The sequence below is a fragment of the Canis aureus genome, chromosome 7, assembly GCF_053574225.1.
Source record: "Canis aureus isolate CA01 chromosome 7, VMU_Caureus_v.1.0, whole genome shotgun sequence".
Classification (NCBI taxonomy): Eukaryota; Metazoa; Chordata; class Mammalia; order Carnivora; family Canidae; genus Canis; species Canis aureus.
This window is the reverse complement of record NC_135617.1, coordinates 25647298-25665031: the sequence shown is the minus strand read 5'-3', so window position 1 is coordinate 25665031 and position 17734 is coordinate 25647298. Positions and strand designations below refer to the sequence as shown.

The 17734-nt window shown below is 36.4% G+C and overlaps 1 protein-coding gene across 8 annotated transcripts in view; it reads left to right on the top strand.

Moving 5' to 3' along the window:
- CFAP206 (cilia and flagella associated protein 206) overlaps positions 1 to 17483 on the top strand; it is a 62848-nt gene extending 45365 nt beyond the window's left edge. For all 8 annotated transcript variants that reach the window (XM_077903140.1, XM_077903135.1, XM_077903139.1 and 5 more), the window contains exons 8-13: positions 1228 to 1347; positions 3225 to 3423; positions 5126 to 5266; positions 8124 to 8317; positions 12613 to 12756; positions 16286 to 17483. In XM_077903140.1, coding sequence (XP_077759266.1) covers positions 1228 to 1347; positions 3225 to 3423; positions 5126 to 5266; positions 8124 to 8317; positions 12613 to 12756; positions 16286 to 16516 — 1029 coding nt within the window. In that variant the 3' untranslated portion in view covers positions 16517 to 17483. The remainder of the gene's footprint in view (positions 1 to 1227; positions 1348 to 3224; positions 3424 to 5125; positions 5267 to 8123; positions 8318 to 12612; positions 12757 to 16285) is intronic.
- Positions 17484 to 17734: the final 251 nt, after the last annotated feature.

The following is a 17734-nucleotide window of genomic DNA, read 5'->3' as shown; positions in this document are numbered from 1 at the left end:
CTCATATTTGATTTCTAAAACCTAACAAACAAGGGGAATAACTATGGGGTAGATGAGAGACTAATTAGATGGGATAGACAATTACATGGAGCATGACGGAAGGGGAAGGGAGATATTTAAAGAATAGTGTGGGTAAAATTAAGACAGGATAATGGTACATTTGTGAATAAAGATTGTGTTAGTTGAAATACAGTAATATCTGATATTTTTTGTGAAATAATGATTTGTCATTTAAAAATATCTAGTAAAGCTTGTGGTTTGGCTACAAGTATCTGAAGACTTAAATGCTTTTTTTTTCCTCTTCAAGTGACTGTCACTCTTTTGCACTGTACTGATAAACCCTTACCATTTCCATTTCTAGTCACATCTCAGACAGTACAATATAATGGATAAGAGCTGAGCTCTAGGTTCTGATGGTCTGGGACAGAACCATGATTCCACCCTTTATTAACTATATCCTTGGGCAATTTCCTTACCTTTCTGCATCTTGGTTTTCCTATTTATACTCATCCCTTTTTTTGGACTTAGAAGTATTTAATATGATTTTAGCATACAGTAGGAATAAATGTCATTATTTCAGAGTCAATCTTTAACATCTTATTTTTGGATGTAACTTTTAAAAACCTTAGTATCCAGGGGATCCCTGGGTGGCGCAGCGGTTTGGTGCCTGCCTTTGGCCCAGGAGACCCGGGATTGAATCCCACATCGGGCTCCTGGTGCATGGAGCCTGCTTCTCCCTCTGCCTGTGTCTCTACCTCTCTCTCTCTCTCTCTCTCTCTGTGACTATAAAAAATAAATAAATAAATAAATAAATAAATAAATAAATAAATAAATAAAAATAAAAACCTTAGTATCCAAATAATTTTTGGAGGAACACCTCATTAATATTATTATTGAGGATGGGAAAATAACAGCTGAACAAATCTGTGTCATAGGATCCATTTCTCAGAAATATAATTATAGCGCATATCAGTACCTTGAGAAAAAGAATACCTTTGGGAAAAATTATAGCTTTTGTATTTCAAAAGATTCACCCATCCAACAAATATTTCTGGAGCACTATCCATGTGCCAGTACCATTCTTGGTTTGAGGATACCAGGGAGAACAGAATTTCTGCTTTCATTGTGCTTACCTTCAGGAGGTTTGGGGACCATATGGGACTTAAAATACATGATTTTTGTAGTGAAATTATAAAAATGTTAATGTACATTATGTTGTTTTCATAGTCAGATGTAATTACCTGTGCTCAAGAGGTAGAAATGATGACAAAGCAATTAGGAGCCCAACTGGAACAATTAAAAATGACTATAAAGTCAAAGACAGCTGTTCCAACATCACAAGTCTTCGTAAGTATTCACCATCAACTTTGACCTTGCTTAAGAGTGAGTATACCTTTGAGTCCTATATAATTGAATCAGAAGTAATTATATTTAATTACTAAAAATATAATATTTGTTTTATAAAGTTGGTCATGTTCTTTATGGTTATTTTGTACTACTAGTGTAGGTTGGATGAGGGAATTCTCTTTGTAGGCAATTGCTACAAATTGGAGATGCAGATATAAGTTATGGTAGCCATAATGTCAGTAAAGGTTGTGGCAACCTTTACTGAATTCATAATGCAGTATTGAAAACATGTTCACAGTGGCTGGTTAGAAATTGTCTTCAGCAAAGAGATGGTGTAACTTGTGACCTCTATGAAGAGATAGAGGATAACTACTGTGTTTACTAGGCCTATATACTGACTTTCTGATTATCTGCACCATCTTATGGGCAAATCTGGTAGTCCTAAGGAGGTATAAGATGCATATACAGTATTTTATAGAGCAGTTTGAAGCTCTGATAATTTTCTGTAACCATTTCTAATATTAGGTTTTATTATTTATTTTATACATTTTTTATTGGAGTTTGATTTGCCAACATACAGCATAACACCCAGTGCTCATCACCCCCCTCAGCCCATCACCCAGTCACCCCAACCCCCCGCCTACCTACCCTTCCACCACCCCTCGTTTGTTTCCCAGAGTTAGGAGTCTTTCATGTTCTGTTACCCTCTCTGATATTTCCCATTTTCTCTCCTTTCTACTATAATCCCTTTCACTATTTTTTATATTCCCCGAGTGAATGAGACTATATGTTTGTCCTTCAATTGACTTACTTCACTCAGCATAATACCCTCCAGCATAATACCCTTCAGTTCTATCCACGTTGTAAGCAAATGTATTTGTCATTTATAATGGCTGAGTAGGGATCCCTGGGTGGCGCAGCGGTTTGGCGCCTGCCTTTGGCCCAGGGCGTGATCCTGGAGACCCGGGATCGAATCCCACATCAGGCTCCCGGTGCATGGAGCCTGCTTCTCCCTCTGCCTATGTCTCTGCCTCTCTCTCTCTCTCTCTCTCTCTCTCTCTCTGTGACTATCATAAAAAAAAATAATAATGGCTGAGTAATATTTCATTATATTAATATTAGGTTTTAAAACCAAGAAACAAAAGGCTATGTAGGACCTGATTAATTTTTTATATATTTATTCTATAAGTCAGTGATCTTTAATATGAATAAAAAACATTTTATCTCACTGACCTAAAATCTTTAACTTGCAGATCACAAAATATGCCCCAAGATGTATCTCTAGATTTTCCAGGTTCTTTTAAATCATAATTGAGCCAGATAAATCTAATGGTAATGAGTCATATTTAGCTTTTTTTTTCTTTAAAAAAAAAAGATCTTTTCCCTTGATATTTTGAGGTCAAGCATCCATGAAACTTTCTTAGGTGATCAAATGTGTTTGACTTTTTTGGGTAAATTAACTTTATGACAATCACACTAAGATAAAATGCTTTGAAATAAAATACAAGTTTTTTTTTTTTTTTAAGATTTTATTTATTTATTCATGAGAGACACAGAGAGAGAGGCAGAGACATAGGCAGAGGGAGAGGCAGGCTCCCTGCAGGGACCCTGATGCAGGACTCCGTCCCAAGACCCTGGCATCATGACCTGAGCCAAAAGCAGATACTCAACTACTGAGCCACCCAAGCGTCCCCAAGTTTTTTTCTCATAACTTATGAGTCTAGTTGCTATGTAGATGTTATTGTTTAACTTGAGGAGACTTTGACTTATCTTCAGGAAGAATGAATTTCTTTACAAACACAAATTTGTTAAAAGAGTACAGTGACTTATAATTTTATGAGCCAGTTATATTTTGAACATTGCTTTCTCCTGCTCAGCCCATCTTCATTGCACTCTCCAGACTGTGGACTAGCTTCCAGGATGAAACTGTTTTGATTAGTGTCCTCAGCAATTTAACAACTCATCTTGAGCCATTCCTGGGTTCTCATGATCTACTCTTTCCTGAGAAAGTGATGCAGAATCTTCTTGATGGACTGACTGTGAAAACCGATGTGTGCAGGGTGAAAGAACACTTGGGTAATAGAAATCATCCTTGACTTCCTCTTCCTCTTAAAATTGCCTCTAGAATAAAGCCACTCTTGTTTTAAAAATTTCATGTGTGGGACACTTGGCAGGCTCGGTCCCAGGAGCCCGTGTTCCTGGATCTTGGGGTTGTGAGTTCAAGCCTCACATTGGGTGTAGACTTTACTTAAAAAAAAAAAAAAAAGAAGTTCAGGCTCCTTCTGATAAGGTATTAAACATCTCTCTTGATTAAAAGAGTAGTAATGTTTGTTATAGAAAATATTGCAAACGGAAAACGCATAAACCGAATACCTTACTATCCAGCAATAACCATTCTTCATGGTATTGTAAACATTTTAGTTGATAATGTGCTCCTTGCCTATGTGTTTCTATTGTAGTCTTTGTGTTTTTATTATTGATTCATAGTAGAAAATACTATTATTCTTTGCCATATTTTTTGCAAGTAAAGCTCCATTTCTTTGGAATGCTATTTGCCATATATCCACCTCAGAGTCAGGCTGAAATGTATAAATCAGTGAATTTTATTCCCGCACATTTGAGCTTATTTTAGAACCTTTAAGAGATGCATTGATTCTTATGAAAAGGCTGTCTTTATCAACAAACTACTTTTTCCTGTTTTGGCATCTTCTTAGTTAAAGACAACTTGAAGTTCATGAGAAATGCCAAAATAGAGTCTGAAAGTTGTTGCCTAAAAAGGTTTTTCTAGAAAATGAAATCAGATAATTTACTCTCTAAATTTCCTTTTCAAATTCAAGTTTTGTTGAAAGTGGAAAATAAAAATGAAGTGGTAATTTCCATTCTTAAACTATTAGAATATAAACCCCCTGCAAACTAAATCAGAAAGACTCAAAGTATCCTTCCAGTTAGTTTTTCCTACCCCTTTTATTTTGTTAAAACAGCCTATCTACACAAATACTACATGAAATTAAGATGTTAAAGTCACTTCAACAGTAGATGTTAAACTCAACCATATTGGCAAGACAACTGACTGCTTAGAGTTAACGTGTCATTTTCCACCATATGTCACCACTTTGTATTCAATAGGACACTATCAGTTACTGATCCCAGTGAATTGGGAGACCCAATATTCTTCTAAAAGAATTTAACACTTGCCACATCTCATCCCTTTCTTGAGGCTTTCAGGGCATAGCAGGAAAAAAGAAAGAAGGTTTATTTTCCCCAGCATTTGCATTTACTTCTTGTTGTGACCAAAAGGGCATTTGTGGTAGCTGATGTTCTGATATACAGCCAGGCCCAGAAGTATAGTAGGATTGCAAAAGATAAGAACCCTGGAGACCAGTGTCTTATAAATATGCATTTTTATTTGAAGAAAAAAAAAATTTAGACAATGTGTTTATCACATGTCTATAAGTAAACCAGTGACCATTAGGAAGAATTTTAAAAGTGTAAAGAACAAAAATTGTACATCTTATCAAAAGTAAATTACTGAGAGATAAATCCTTGAATCTTTCCATTGAGTACATTCCCCGCCATTTTAAGAAGCAATAGTCCTAGTATGTCAGCATCATATTCAAAGTATTTGGCCACCTAGTATATTATGAAGAGTTCTACTGCCTTGAGTGAAGTCTGTCTCTCTCTATTCTAGTCACATAGCAGCCAGTCTTTTCTGCTCATTTCCTTGTTGTTTACTCTTCTTATTGATTAAAGTTTTTCTTGTCTTCCTCTTTCATTTTAGAAGATAGAGTACATCTGGTGGATTTCAGAAAACAAGAATGGCTTTTCCCAGAAACAACAGCAAATTTTGATAAATTGCTAATTCAGTATCGAGGATTCTGTGGTTATACATTTACCACAACAGATGGTCTTCTCCTTCCAGGTATATTGTTGGGAACAACATTACTTTGACTTTCCCATTTTTTCTTTGGATAAAGTGCTATTATTGTCACTTATTCACTTTTTTTTTTAAAACTTACTCATTTTTAAAATTTTATGGGATCGGTGGTGAACTAGGAAAGGAGCCACAAAGATGATCCAGACCAAAGTCTTCATCTTTGAAGTACTCATGAAATAATCTGGTAGACTGACATAACCAAGAAATTATGCTATGCATGATGAGTGATGGAATGTGTATATAATGAAATATGGATGCCACAGTATTGTAAAAAGAGGGATGACTCAGATGTCCAATGAAGGATTTCAGGAATTCACATGGCATTACTAAAATATATCATCTTCCAAAGTAATTACTTGAAAGAGCAACACTAACTGGCTGGTTATGTTTATTAAACAATATGTTGTCACTTTATGGTTACATTCCATTAACATAGATCAGGATTTCTGGATAAGTCAGATCTGTCTAAGGAAATGGCCAGTATTTTATCAAGTAAAAATCTCTCTGTGATGTATAGATTACTAGGGCTTTCCTAAAACAAAGAATAAGCCAGAAATTATTATCCAAAAAGTGCTCTATGAATTGGAAATTAAAAAGTCATCTAGGGCTATACTGAAAACAGTTTGACAAAATTATTTCTAATTTATCTTACACCGTTAACCTCTTCCTTCCTTTTTTTTCTTTCTTTGTTATTTCTTTTGCTATATTTCGTAGTTGGGTATTTGTTTTTTATTAGAAATAATTATTGGAATTGTGTGTATATACAGGCAACAGAACACACATTCTGCCTCATTTTTTATGGTATTAGATTTTTCTTAATGGGAGTAACAGAAGGTTTACTGTAAGAAGCTGAGAGAATAGTATTCTGAGGCCCCGTAAGGATCACTGATACTGGGGAAGAAACAGTCAAGAGCCATGAAGAAGTAAAAAGTAACAGAATATAGATGGTTTCTTCCTTTTCTTTTTTCTTTTCTCTTTTTTTCCTTTCCCCTTCCTTTCTTCCTTCTATCCATCCTTCTATCCATCCACCATTCTGAATAAGAAGGGAAGGGAGTCATAAGAGACACAAACAGAGAAACATGGCTGTGGGGCGATGTTAGGTAGCATGATGTAGTTGAAAACGCTATGGGCTAAGATTCAGAAGAGCCTGGTTTCTAGTCTGGAACTGTTTGGCCCCTTCCAGCTTCCACTAACTAGGATTCTAATAGAAATAGGAAAGTAGGAGGGCTTGAGGAGCTATGAGTTTCATAATCCTCTCTGAATACGCTAGTCCTGATTATTTTGTTTGCTACATTATTTCTGTTAACTACATTATTTTCTGGACAGTAGCAGCCTGCATTACTTCAGAGGAATTTTGTAGGACTTCCCTCCTTTCAGGACTGTAGACTAAGTGGCTTAAGTGCCAAGATGACACTGTGGTTTACCAGTTAGGGTCCTTTTCAGATGATGTCACTAACTTCATTGCCAACCAATCTCCCTTGCTCACTGTTCCAGTCCCACTGGCCTTACTATTCTTGAACATTCTGAGCCCATTTTTTATCTCATAGCCTTTGCCCTCCTATTCCTTCTACTTGGAAAACTCTATCCCCCATATAGCTATGTACCTTGTTCCTCCTTCATTTTACAGCCTTCCTTGATCACCCAATTTAAAATATCAACCTCATCCTCTTCTTTTCACTATGTGTTTAACTGGCTTTATGTTTAATTTTTTTCTGCAGTATTCTCTGGTCCATGATATATTTGTTGATTTACTGAGAGCAGGAACTTTGTTTTCTTTTATAACCTTAGTGCCAGGAATAGGGCAGCCCGGGTGGCTCAGCGGTTTAGCACCGCCTTCAGCCCAGGGCATGATCCTGGAGACCTGGGATCGAGTCCCAGGTCAGGCTCCTTGCATGGAGCTTGCTTTGCCCTCTGCCTGTGTCTCGGCCCCCCACCCCGTCTCTCATGAATAAATAAATCAAATATTAAAAAAAATAACCTTAGTCCCAGGAATAGAGCCAATGCATTTTGTTGAACAAGGAAAAAAATATTACTTTTTCTCACCAATATGTGGATATTTAATAATCCATATTTTATGTAGTATCTGTTCACAGTGGAAAATACTTTCTAACAGAAACTTGTATTGTAGGTGCTTGGCTGGCTGGATCAGTGGAGCCTGTGACTCTTGGTTTTGGGCTTGTGAGTTCAAGCCCCATGCTGGAAGTAGAGACTACTAATTACTAAAAAATCTCAAAAAACAAAACAAAACAAAACAAAAAAACCCCTCCTGTATTTTGGAAAAGTCCCATCTTTATAGTTTTTATAGAATTATTTTTATTTTTATTTTTTAAATATTTTATTTATTTATGAGAGACACAGAGAGAGAGGCAGAGACATAGGCAGAGGGAGAAGCAGGCTCCATGCAGGGAGCCCGATGTGGGACTCGATCCCGGATCTCGAGATCACATCCTGGGCCAAAGACAGACGCTCAACTGCTGAGCCACCCAGGTGCCCCATAGAATTAGAATTATTTTTAAAACAATGTATACAGTAGTTAGTATAGTTAAAGGAGATTTGAAAAAAACATCAGATGACTGGCTTCTCATAAAAGATTTTCAAACACTTTATATCTGGATAGTAAATTTTTATGTAAATCATACTTTAACATGAATTTCACATAAAAATAAAATATAATTTAACAAAATATATAATTTAAAATTGCAAATTGTAGCATTGTAGCAAAATGAAAAACAAAAGCCATATGATAAAGATGCAGTTTATAGGGGATGGTTTTATGGATGCATTATAAACATGGAATCACTTAATATTTCATACCTAATTCATTTCCTTTTCTAATTTTCAGGAAATCCAGCAATTGGAATTTTGAAATATAAAGAAAAGTATTACACTTTCCATACCAAAGATGCTGCATACTTATTTGCAGAAAATCCTGAACATTATATTGATCTAATTAAAGAAAAAGCAAAAAAAAATGCAGAATTAATTCAGTTACTGGAACTTCATCAACAGTTCGAAACCCTCATTCCATATTCTCAAGTAAGCAGAGTTGGTATTTTAAGAATTTATGACTTTTAAAAGTGTAGTTAATGAAAAAGTTATACTTTGTTGTAGAATGTTTCCTAAGTCCAAGCAGAGACAGGATCAGAAGAGGGCCTTTAATGCTATCAGAAAAGATTCACCCACGAAGAGGGAAACTAATGAAATCCATAAAGAATAATGAAAACAAGGAGTCAAGCTGATGAATAAGACTGGACAAATTTGGAAGAGAAAGACCACATTTAGATAAATAATTGAAACTATACTATTTCTTTATCTAAAATTAAAGGAGCTTAGCACAGGGGTGCCTGGGTAGCTCAGTTGGTTAAGCATCTGCCTTCAACTTAGGTCATGATCCCAGGGTCCTGGGATTGAGCCCCTTGTTGAGCTCCCTGCTAAGCGGGGAGCCTGCTTCTCTCCACCTCTGTCCCTTCTCCTGCTCATGCTTTGTCTCTCTGCTCTCTTTCTCTCAAATAAATAAATAAATAAAATCTTAAAAAAAAAACATAAAGGAGCTTAGCACAGATAACACAGGTGATAATTTAGAGTTGTAAGATAATTTAATAGGTCCTTGTATCTGTCCCTACACTGGCACCATACAGCTTTAATTACTATTGCTTTCTTTTTTTTAAGATTGTATGTATGTATTTATTTGAGAGGAAGTGAGTGGGAGAGAGAGAGAGAAAGAGAAGGAGCAGTGGGGGAGGGGCAGAGGGAGAAGGAGAAGCAGGCTCCTTGTTCTGACCTAGGACCCTGAGATCATGACCAGGCCCAATGCAGACACTTAACTGACTATGCCACCCAGGCGTCATGATTACTATTGCTTTCTGATATATTTTATTATTTGATAGAGCAAGCTTTTTCCCTTTTACTTTCTCAAAATTGTCTTAGATAGTGATGCATGAATCTTTATATATATATATATATATATATATATATATATGTAATTTTCTTAATAAATTTGCCAAGTTTCCTCCTAGGTCTTCTTGAGATTTTAAGTGGAATTGCATTAAAATAATAAAATAAAATAAAGAATTTTTTAATGTTTATTGTATTCGGTTGTCTCATCCATAAGAAGTATCATTTACTGAGTTTTTAAAATAATTAGTAGTTTCATTAATTATGTCTTAATAAAACATAATGGTTTTAATTATATTTTTTAGTCTGACTACTTCTAAAACTGTTTGTGATCCCAGCAGTGACTGTAATGATAATAAAAACATATGCTTTTCAATATGATGACACTCAGTATTATTACACCTCCATTGAATTAATAATTCTCATATGGAATGGGTTTGTTTCTAGGCTCTCAATTGTTTTCCACTAGTCTATGCTCTCCCAGTTCTATATTTTTCATTGTTTTTGTGATATCTTTTCACAAATAAAAATTCAATTTAATATGTATTTTATTAATCTTTTTTCTTTCATGTCTTGAACTTTTATGTCTTGTTAAAGAAATCCTCAAGTATCTTAGATCATAAAAATATTCTTCTACCTTGTTTTGTAAAAAAAATATGGATTTGCCTTTTATACCTGAGTCTATGACTTGGATTTAATTTTTGTGTTTAGGGGGAGGTGAAGATCTAATTTTAATTTTTTTTCCATTTGAGTAGTGAATTGTCCCTTGACCATTTGTTCAATACTCTGTCCTTTCCCAGCATCTACAGTGTCTTATATGCACAAGCTTAATTTTTAGGCTCTCTATTCAATTTTTCAATTTTTGAAGAATTCCTGTACCTATATCTTTTTTTTTTTGTTGTTTTTTTTTTTTGTTTTTTTAAATTTTATTTATTTATGATAGTCACAGAGAGAGAGAGAGAGAGAGGCAGAGACACAGGCAGAGGGAGAAGCAGGCTCCATGCATCGGGAGCCTGATGTGGGATTCGATCCCGGGTCTCCAGGATCGCGCCCTGGGCCAAAGGCAGGCGCCAAACCGCTGCGCCACCCAGGGATCCCCCTGTACCTATATCTTACTGTAGCCTTATAATAAGTCTTGATATCTGGTAAACTAAGTTCTCCCATCCTTTCCTCTTTAAAGAATCTTGGCTATACTTGACTCTACTTTCCATATAAATTTGAGAATTACATTGTCAAGTTACATAGAAAACTTTGAAAGAATTAGGAATTTGCATGTCTATAGATAAGCATTATTTGGCCTTGCTATCACTTATTTATAACTTACAGAGTTGTGGGATACCTAAAAGACAGTGAAAAGCTAGAATCAGATCATCAGAAAGGTGTGCAATATGTAGGTAATGCCTCGTTTTCCATCAAAGAATAACCTTCCCCCATTTATTCATCGTGTTTTTCCCTTTTTTCTGTACATTTAATTCCCAGCTCTTCTCCAGTGGCCTTCAGTACCTATAGTAATGAGTTTTCTCTTTTCATATTTCAAAGCTGTGATCCTTATAATTATCTACTAGCCATTTACTTGAATTGTATAATATTGCTAATCATCTTGCAGCATTTTTTTATCTATCCAACTATATCATAATTCATTTTAAAGTAAAAAATTGTATCTTGAGGTAGGTGGTAAGGCAATCAGTGATTATCTGTTGCTTGATTTGGAGTAAGGAGTTAATATTGAACAGATAAAGGAGATGTGACATATATATGTGTGTGTGTGTGTATATACATAAACACACACAATATGTATACATAAATACAGAATATATATTCACAATGGAATATTACTCAGCCATAAAAATGAATGAAATCTTGCCATTTGCAACAACATGGTTGGATGAAGAAGACATAATGCTAAGTGAAATAAGTCAGTCAGAGAAAAACAAACACCATGTGATTTCATTCATGTGTGGAGTTTAAGAGACTAAAACAAATGGACATAGAGAAGATGAGACAGACAAATATAGAGAACTAACTGGTGGTTGTCAGAGGAGAGGTGGGGGGATGGGTGAAATAGGTAAGGGGGAATAAGAGTATACTGATCATGATCATTGAGTAATGTTTAGAATTGTTGAGTCACTATGTTGTACACTTGCAACTAATATAACACTGTTATACTGGAATTAAAAAAAGAGAAGCTGATCTTTTCTCTCTTCATTATGATCTGAGTTCCTTAAACTCTACCATCCTCTCCAACAATTTCATATACAGCATAATCGTATCTTGTTTAGCTTGGAGTTAATATTTAATGTTTTAATAGTGACGCTGTGGGTTCTCTAGCAGAAAATCAAAATATCTAACTAAAACAAAGCCACCTTGGATAATATGCTGTGTATGCATAGTTTGAGTTTAAGGTATATCCTTATCCTAGAGGCTCCTGGCTGGCTTAGTTGCTACTGAATGCAACTCTCTTCTCAGGGTCATAAATTCAAACTCCACATTGGGTACAGAGATTATAAATAAATGAACTTTAAAAAATCCCATCATCAGCTGAAGGGTATTATGCTGAGTGAAATAAGTCAATCGGAGAAGGACAATCATCATATGGTTTCACTTATACGTGGAATATAAGAAATAGTGAAAGGGATTATAAGGGAAAGGAGGGGAGCTGAGTGAGAAAAATTAGGGAGACAAACCATGAGAGACTGCTAACTCTGGGAAACAAAGGGTTGCGGAAGGGGAGGTAGGTGGGGGGATGGGGTAACTGGGTGATGGGCACTGAGGAGAGCACTTGATGGGATGAGCACTGGGTATTACACTATATGTTGGCAAATTGAATTTAAATTAAAAAATAAACAACAAAAAATAAAAGTCCCATCATCAACTATCATTAAAATATGTATATATCCTAAAGATGTTTTGATACTTTAAACAAATGTGATTCATATTTAATTTTTTTTATTTTTAAATTTATTTTTTCATGAGAGACACAGAGAGAGGCAGAGACATAGGCAGAAGGAGAAGCAGGCTCCATCCCGGGTCCCCAGGATCATGCCCTGGGCTGAAGGTGGCGCTAAACCGCTGAGCCACCTGGGCTGCCCCCTCATATTTAATATTTAATGGCTATTTTAAACTTCTGTCAGTTTTCAACCAAGTATTCACTTATGCCACCAATTGTGAGAAGGGCATTTGACTTAGGAATGAGTGATGTTAGGTTTTCCTCTTCCAAAATATACCTCAAAGTTAGGTGCAAAGAGAGTCATAATGCCCAGGAAAGTTATCACATTTAGCTCACTACTATCAGCTTGTTTTCTCTGCTGTCTTTATGAGTATATTCCATGTTCAAAAATTCTTGTTTTTCTAATCTTTTTGTTTAGATAAATATTTTTAGTTCTCCCTAAATGTTTATTTTTTTAATAAGTACTAATTACAAAACTTTATTTCTTTAGATGAAGGATGTTGACAAACATTATATAAAACCAATTACAAAGTGTGAAAGTAGCACTCAGACGGATACACACATATTGCCACCAACCATTGTGAGATCGTATGAGTGGAATGAATGGGAATTAAGAAGAAAAGCTATAAAATTGGTTTGTAACAATATTTTCTAAAATTATTTATAGGTTGGAGGATTGTTTTTTCTTTAGCTAAGACAGCAGAAGAGATGACTTATTGTATATATGTTACATTCAGCCACAAATGAAAACAGCGTTAGTCCTCAAGCCACAGGTCCAGGGCATAGGACCAAAGGGGACTGTTTTGGTATGAGCAAGGTGGGTTTCTCCAAGATATTGTTGTGATCAGATGGCAATGAATATTCAAGATCCATTGAATCAAGTTCTAGAAAGTCAGCATGCAGTCCAACAATTTGTACCAGTGTCCCTGGCCTCTGGCTTTCCTTGTGTCTGCTCCTGTGGCTTCCATGGGTGTACAAGTTACCTGTTTGCTTGGGCCTCTGCCTCATCTTTCTCACTTCAGTCTGCATATTTGCTTCTTCCTCCACTTGGCTCACTTGGTTCGGGAGTTTCCGAGAAGATGACACTAAGGCTGAGAGCTATAGGTTGGGGAACTTTAATGTATTGTTACTCATAGAGTTAGTGATTTAAATTATTTATTAAAGCCAATAAGTTGTACATGGAGTTCTTCACAAATAATTTGCCAGCTTTACATCGCAAGATTGTCTTCTAATTTTTTTTATTGTCTTCTAATTTTAAGCATATACAGAAACATGAAACTATTCTCCAATTATACAGTCCAGTAACTAGAACAATGGTAGCTGCTCACTCTTTTTTTGTTTTGTTTTGTTTTGTTTTTAAGATTTTATTTATTTTTTCATGGGAGGCACACAGAGAGAGAGAGAGACAGAGACAGAGAGGCAGAGAGGCAGAGACACAGGCAGAGGGAGAAGCAGGCTCCCTGCAGGGAGCCCCGTGTGGGACTTGATCCCAGGGCCCCAGGATCAGGCCCTGGGCTGAAGACAGCACTAAACTGTTGAGCCACCCAGGGATCCCCCACTCTCTCTTTCTATACCCATCTATTGTGCAAATCTATGAGGTTCTAGCATTTAAAGCACTCTCAATGTCCTCTTTTGGATTTTTTTTTTTTTTTTTTTGAGGAGCAGAAGGTTATCTCTGTTATATCACAGGTACTGTCCCCTCCTGTTGTTAACATGTTCTCTACAGGCATTGATCTCTCTCATCCTTCTGATTCTCTTATGATTAATCATAAGAGGTGCATGCCCTCAAATGATGGTTTTGAAACTCTCATCCCTGTCTGATTCGGGAATTCCTCCCACTCATTCTTTCTACAGTACCTCGTCATTTTAAACAAGTATTTAGAGTCTGAAGGAAATAAACCCTTTTATATCTGTAGCCTTTTCTTAGTATATTTTATCTCTCTCTTTAAAATGGGGTATGGAAATAAAAAAAGACTACCCAAATGAGAACAGAGGCGATTTATTCAAAGTTTGCTATAGCAAGGGAGTCAGCCACCATTACTTGCAGTTGGCGGGAGCTCCAAAGTGGGCAGGGGAAGTGGGGAAGCTTTATAGTGAAAAAAAAGGGGAAAGCTTCAGGCATTCTCTGATTGGATATTGTTGACATGGGAAAACTGGACGTGGGCTAACTCTAAGTGGGAACTTTTATATGATTGGTTTGGTGGGCATAGTTGGCTTTCTCTGGTTGTTCCTTAGTTGAATGGTGGGGGCAGCAAAAAATAGGGAAGCTAGTCAAATCCTGCCTCTTCTGTGCTGATAGCTATGGCTACAGAGGTTGTGGGTCAGAGTTCTATTGTCATATAAGGTCTAGCCTTTGTCCATTTGTATATTCTGTGTCTTATAGGCTTTTCACCATCCTTGACATTTTTCTTGCTGTCCTTTCTGGTGGCAGCTTTTCAGTCCCTTGATTTCCTGAGATGAGGAAGGATCAGTTTCTTGGTATACCTTCCAGATCCTTGTTCCTATGAACTACGGAAGAGTAACTGATAGGAATGCTAATATTCCTATCAGTTACTCTTCCGTAGTTCATGAAGCTTCATCCTGATGTTCTTTACTGTCATCTACTAAACTCACTTGAGCCCACTGGATATATACTAGGTAACATAGATATCACTGCTTTGTTCTTCAGAAGCTAATTGTCTCGCAAGTGACATTGATACACTAAAAATATTTCAGTACCTCTTGGTAAGTTATGTAACAGAAGTGAAATAAGAATTAACTTCAGTGACATTTTAAATTGGTCTGAGGTATAAAAAGGCAAAAGAGAAGAGGGGAGTGATGGTTGGATAGGATAGGAGAGGTAGAGGTGCCAGCATAGGTCTGGGCTGGAAATGTTAAGAGAACGGGGTATTTGGTGGGGCTGCACTGTGTACTGACTGAACCCTCTCTTCCCATTCCTCAGCCTCCACTTCATTCTGATTCCCACTGTAGACCTAATTATGCTCTAGAATTATGTTATGTTGAATGTCAGTTCCCCATATATTAGCAATATAACCTACTGATAAGACAAAACTGAGTGTAGTGCTTAAAGCTGTAGGGGGAACCACCACCCTAGCAGAGCCTTGATAGTGTCCTGAGGGGAAACAGCAAGGTCAGAATTTATTGAGAATCCACATGTGGTGGAAGGCAGGTCTTTCAATGCCAAGAGTAGGTCAGGGGATGGGATGAAGGCTTGTACTGGATTGGGTAAAGATCATGAAAAACCCAGCCCAGCAGTAATGGGAATAGAAGGTGAAGATTTATGGGGCAGGGGTGGAAAGAATGTGAGGGCTTAATCTGTGCATTGATGCTTACTACTGAAGGTATGTCTTTCAGGATGTTCTGTAGTGACCCTTTGGCAAGGGTCTCCTAGAGTGGTAAAATCATGCTAATGAAGACAATGGAATAGCCAAGTCATAGTCATTTGACAATAAACTCAGTGTGGGGGAAATTGTTTCAGTTCTTAGTCACCCATAATATCTCAAAATCTGGAATGTGAGGTCTCTGCTTTTGAACTCACAGGCTCTAATGCTTCTGAGCTTTTTTTTCTAGGACTTCCTTATTATTTCAGTACATCCTAGTCTCCCTTTCATTTTTTTTTTCTAGTCTCCCTTTCATAAACTTCTTTTTGTTTCCCAGCCTGAGTCCTCTGTTTAACTTCATGTTTACTAGTAATCCATAAAAAGAGCAAGCAGGATGTTGAATACTGTAAAATGTAACCTGAAGACATCGGAACTTTTTATATTAAAAGTCTTGGGTGAAGTCCATTTAAAAAAGACAAAGGAAATCTTAAATTTTTGTCTTTCAAAACAATAAACCAAGTATGGTGGGAAAATCCAAGTTGTATGAATCTCAAAGTATAATAATGAAGGAGTTAGAAGATTGTGTTAACAAATAATTGTGAACTCACTGTGAAGTTTGAATCTGTATGTTCTTTCCTTGGGTCTGTTTTCAACATTTTATGTATTTTCCCACCTCTTGACAAAGGATATTTATTATGTTCTAGTTTTTCTAATGTTTTAATGCTTTGTAGAAAAATACTGTGTTGTAGGGCTAATTTCTCTGTGGATTGAGAAAAAACATGAGGCTGATATTATTTGTTCTTTAGAGATGGGCTAATTCCTGTGTATTCTCTTTCTTTTTAGGCCAATTTGCGTCAGAAAGTTACTCACTCAGTACAAACCGATCTCAGTCACATGAGAAGAGAGAATTATTCACAGGTGTACCCACCCAAGGATGCTAGCACGCAGTCTATGAGAGAAGGCAGCACCCGAGTGCCCAGGCCCCAGATTTACCTAGCTGGTCTCCGTGGGGGACAGAGTAAAATCACTTCTGGGGTCAAGGTGAACTTAACCAGAGCTGTTGATGAGACCTAGTTAGAGACTGAATTTTTAAAGTGGATTTCACTAAGTTATGGACAGTGGCAAATATTGACAAGTATCTTTGTATCTGTGAAAATTAGTTAATTTTGTGGGTCTGGCACATGTATTGGTTGTGTAAATGTTTTCCAGATTCTTATATTCACTGTCAAACTGCTACAAAAAACTAAAAAGTGTTCTCTGTAACACATTTTGCATTCTATTAAAATTGGGAAGTAAAACTGTCTACCCATTTTCTGTTAGAAAAAGTTTGGCAGCATTAAAGGCTGAAATTATGATGCTCTTTAGATATTAATATATTTATAAGACTGTAACTGAGATAGAAGCTTATTTGTTCCTAAAATCACATTTAATGTTAAACATTAACATTTTTAAATCTAGTCAATATTTTCAGCCTCATTAGCTATTAAATGTTAACATAGATTAAATTGATGTATAATAAGACCTCACTAATTTGGAATAATGAGAGTAGAGGTCCACATGAATTTTCAAAACCTGGAAATTTTACATAAAATCTGGATTTCTGCCCCCTTGCAAAAAATCAGAATATTTGACGTACTTGGCTAGCATTCCTGTGAGAGATGCTGTGCTCTTTCATAGGCTAGGTACTTCCAGACCCCATTTCTGCTGCTTTGCCTTATCTCTGCCTGACCCCATAGGTAGTTGTGTGTAGGGCCCATGTGAATTACTGATTGCTGAATTTTAGAGCAATAGTTTTAGTACTGTCTTACATACTTCTAATATCAACTCCTGGATAATAAAGACTCCCAGATGGAGGGAGGGACTGTTAAAACATGCTTTAATGGTGAGGGGATCATTTATATTTAATGCATTTTTTTCTGCCTTGGTGACTTTTATTAAGGTGTTTATATAATTTGCTTTCTATGTAGGTGAAAGGTAATTTATAATAGTATGTTTCAAAATCCATTTTCTACATATATCATAAAGATTAACTTCAAACAGACCTACTTCTAAGTGTTCATGACTTTCATACCTGTAGTTTAGAAATGATGCTAAAGATAGGCTGACTGGCTGTTGAGGCAAGGCCTGGGGTGGGGGCCAGGGGCGGGGGCGGGATCTGTCCTTGAAGGAGGTGGGATGGTTAGAGCACACTGAGCTTTACAACATCAGGTCTTTGATTTTATCTGTTCTGTCAACCCTCATTCGATTCTGCAAGATTTTTTTTTTCAAAGCTTTTATTTATTTATTTATGAG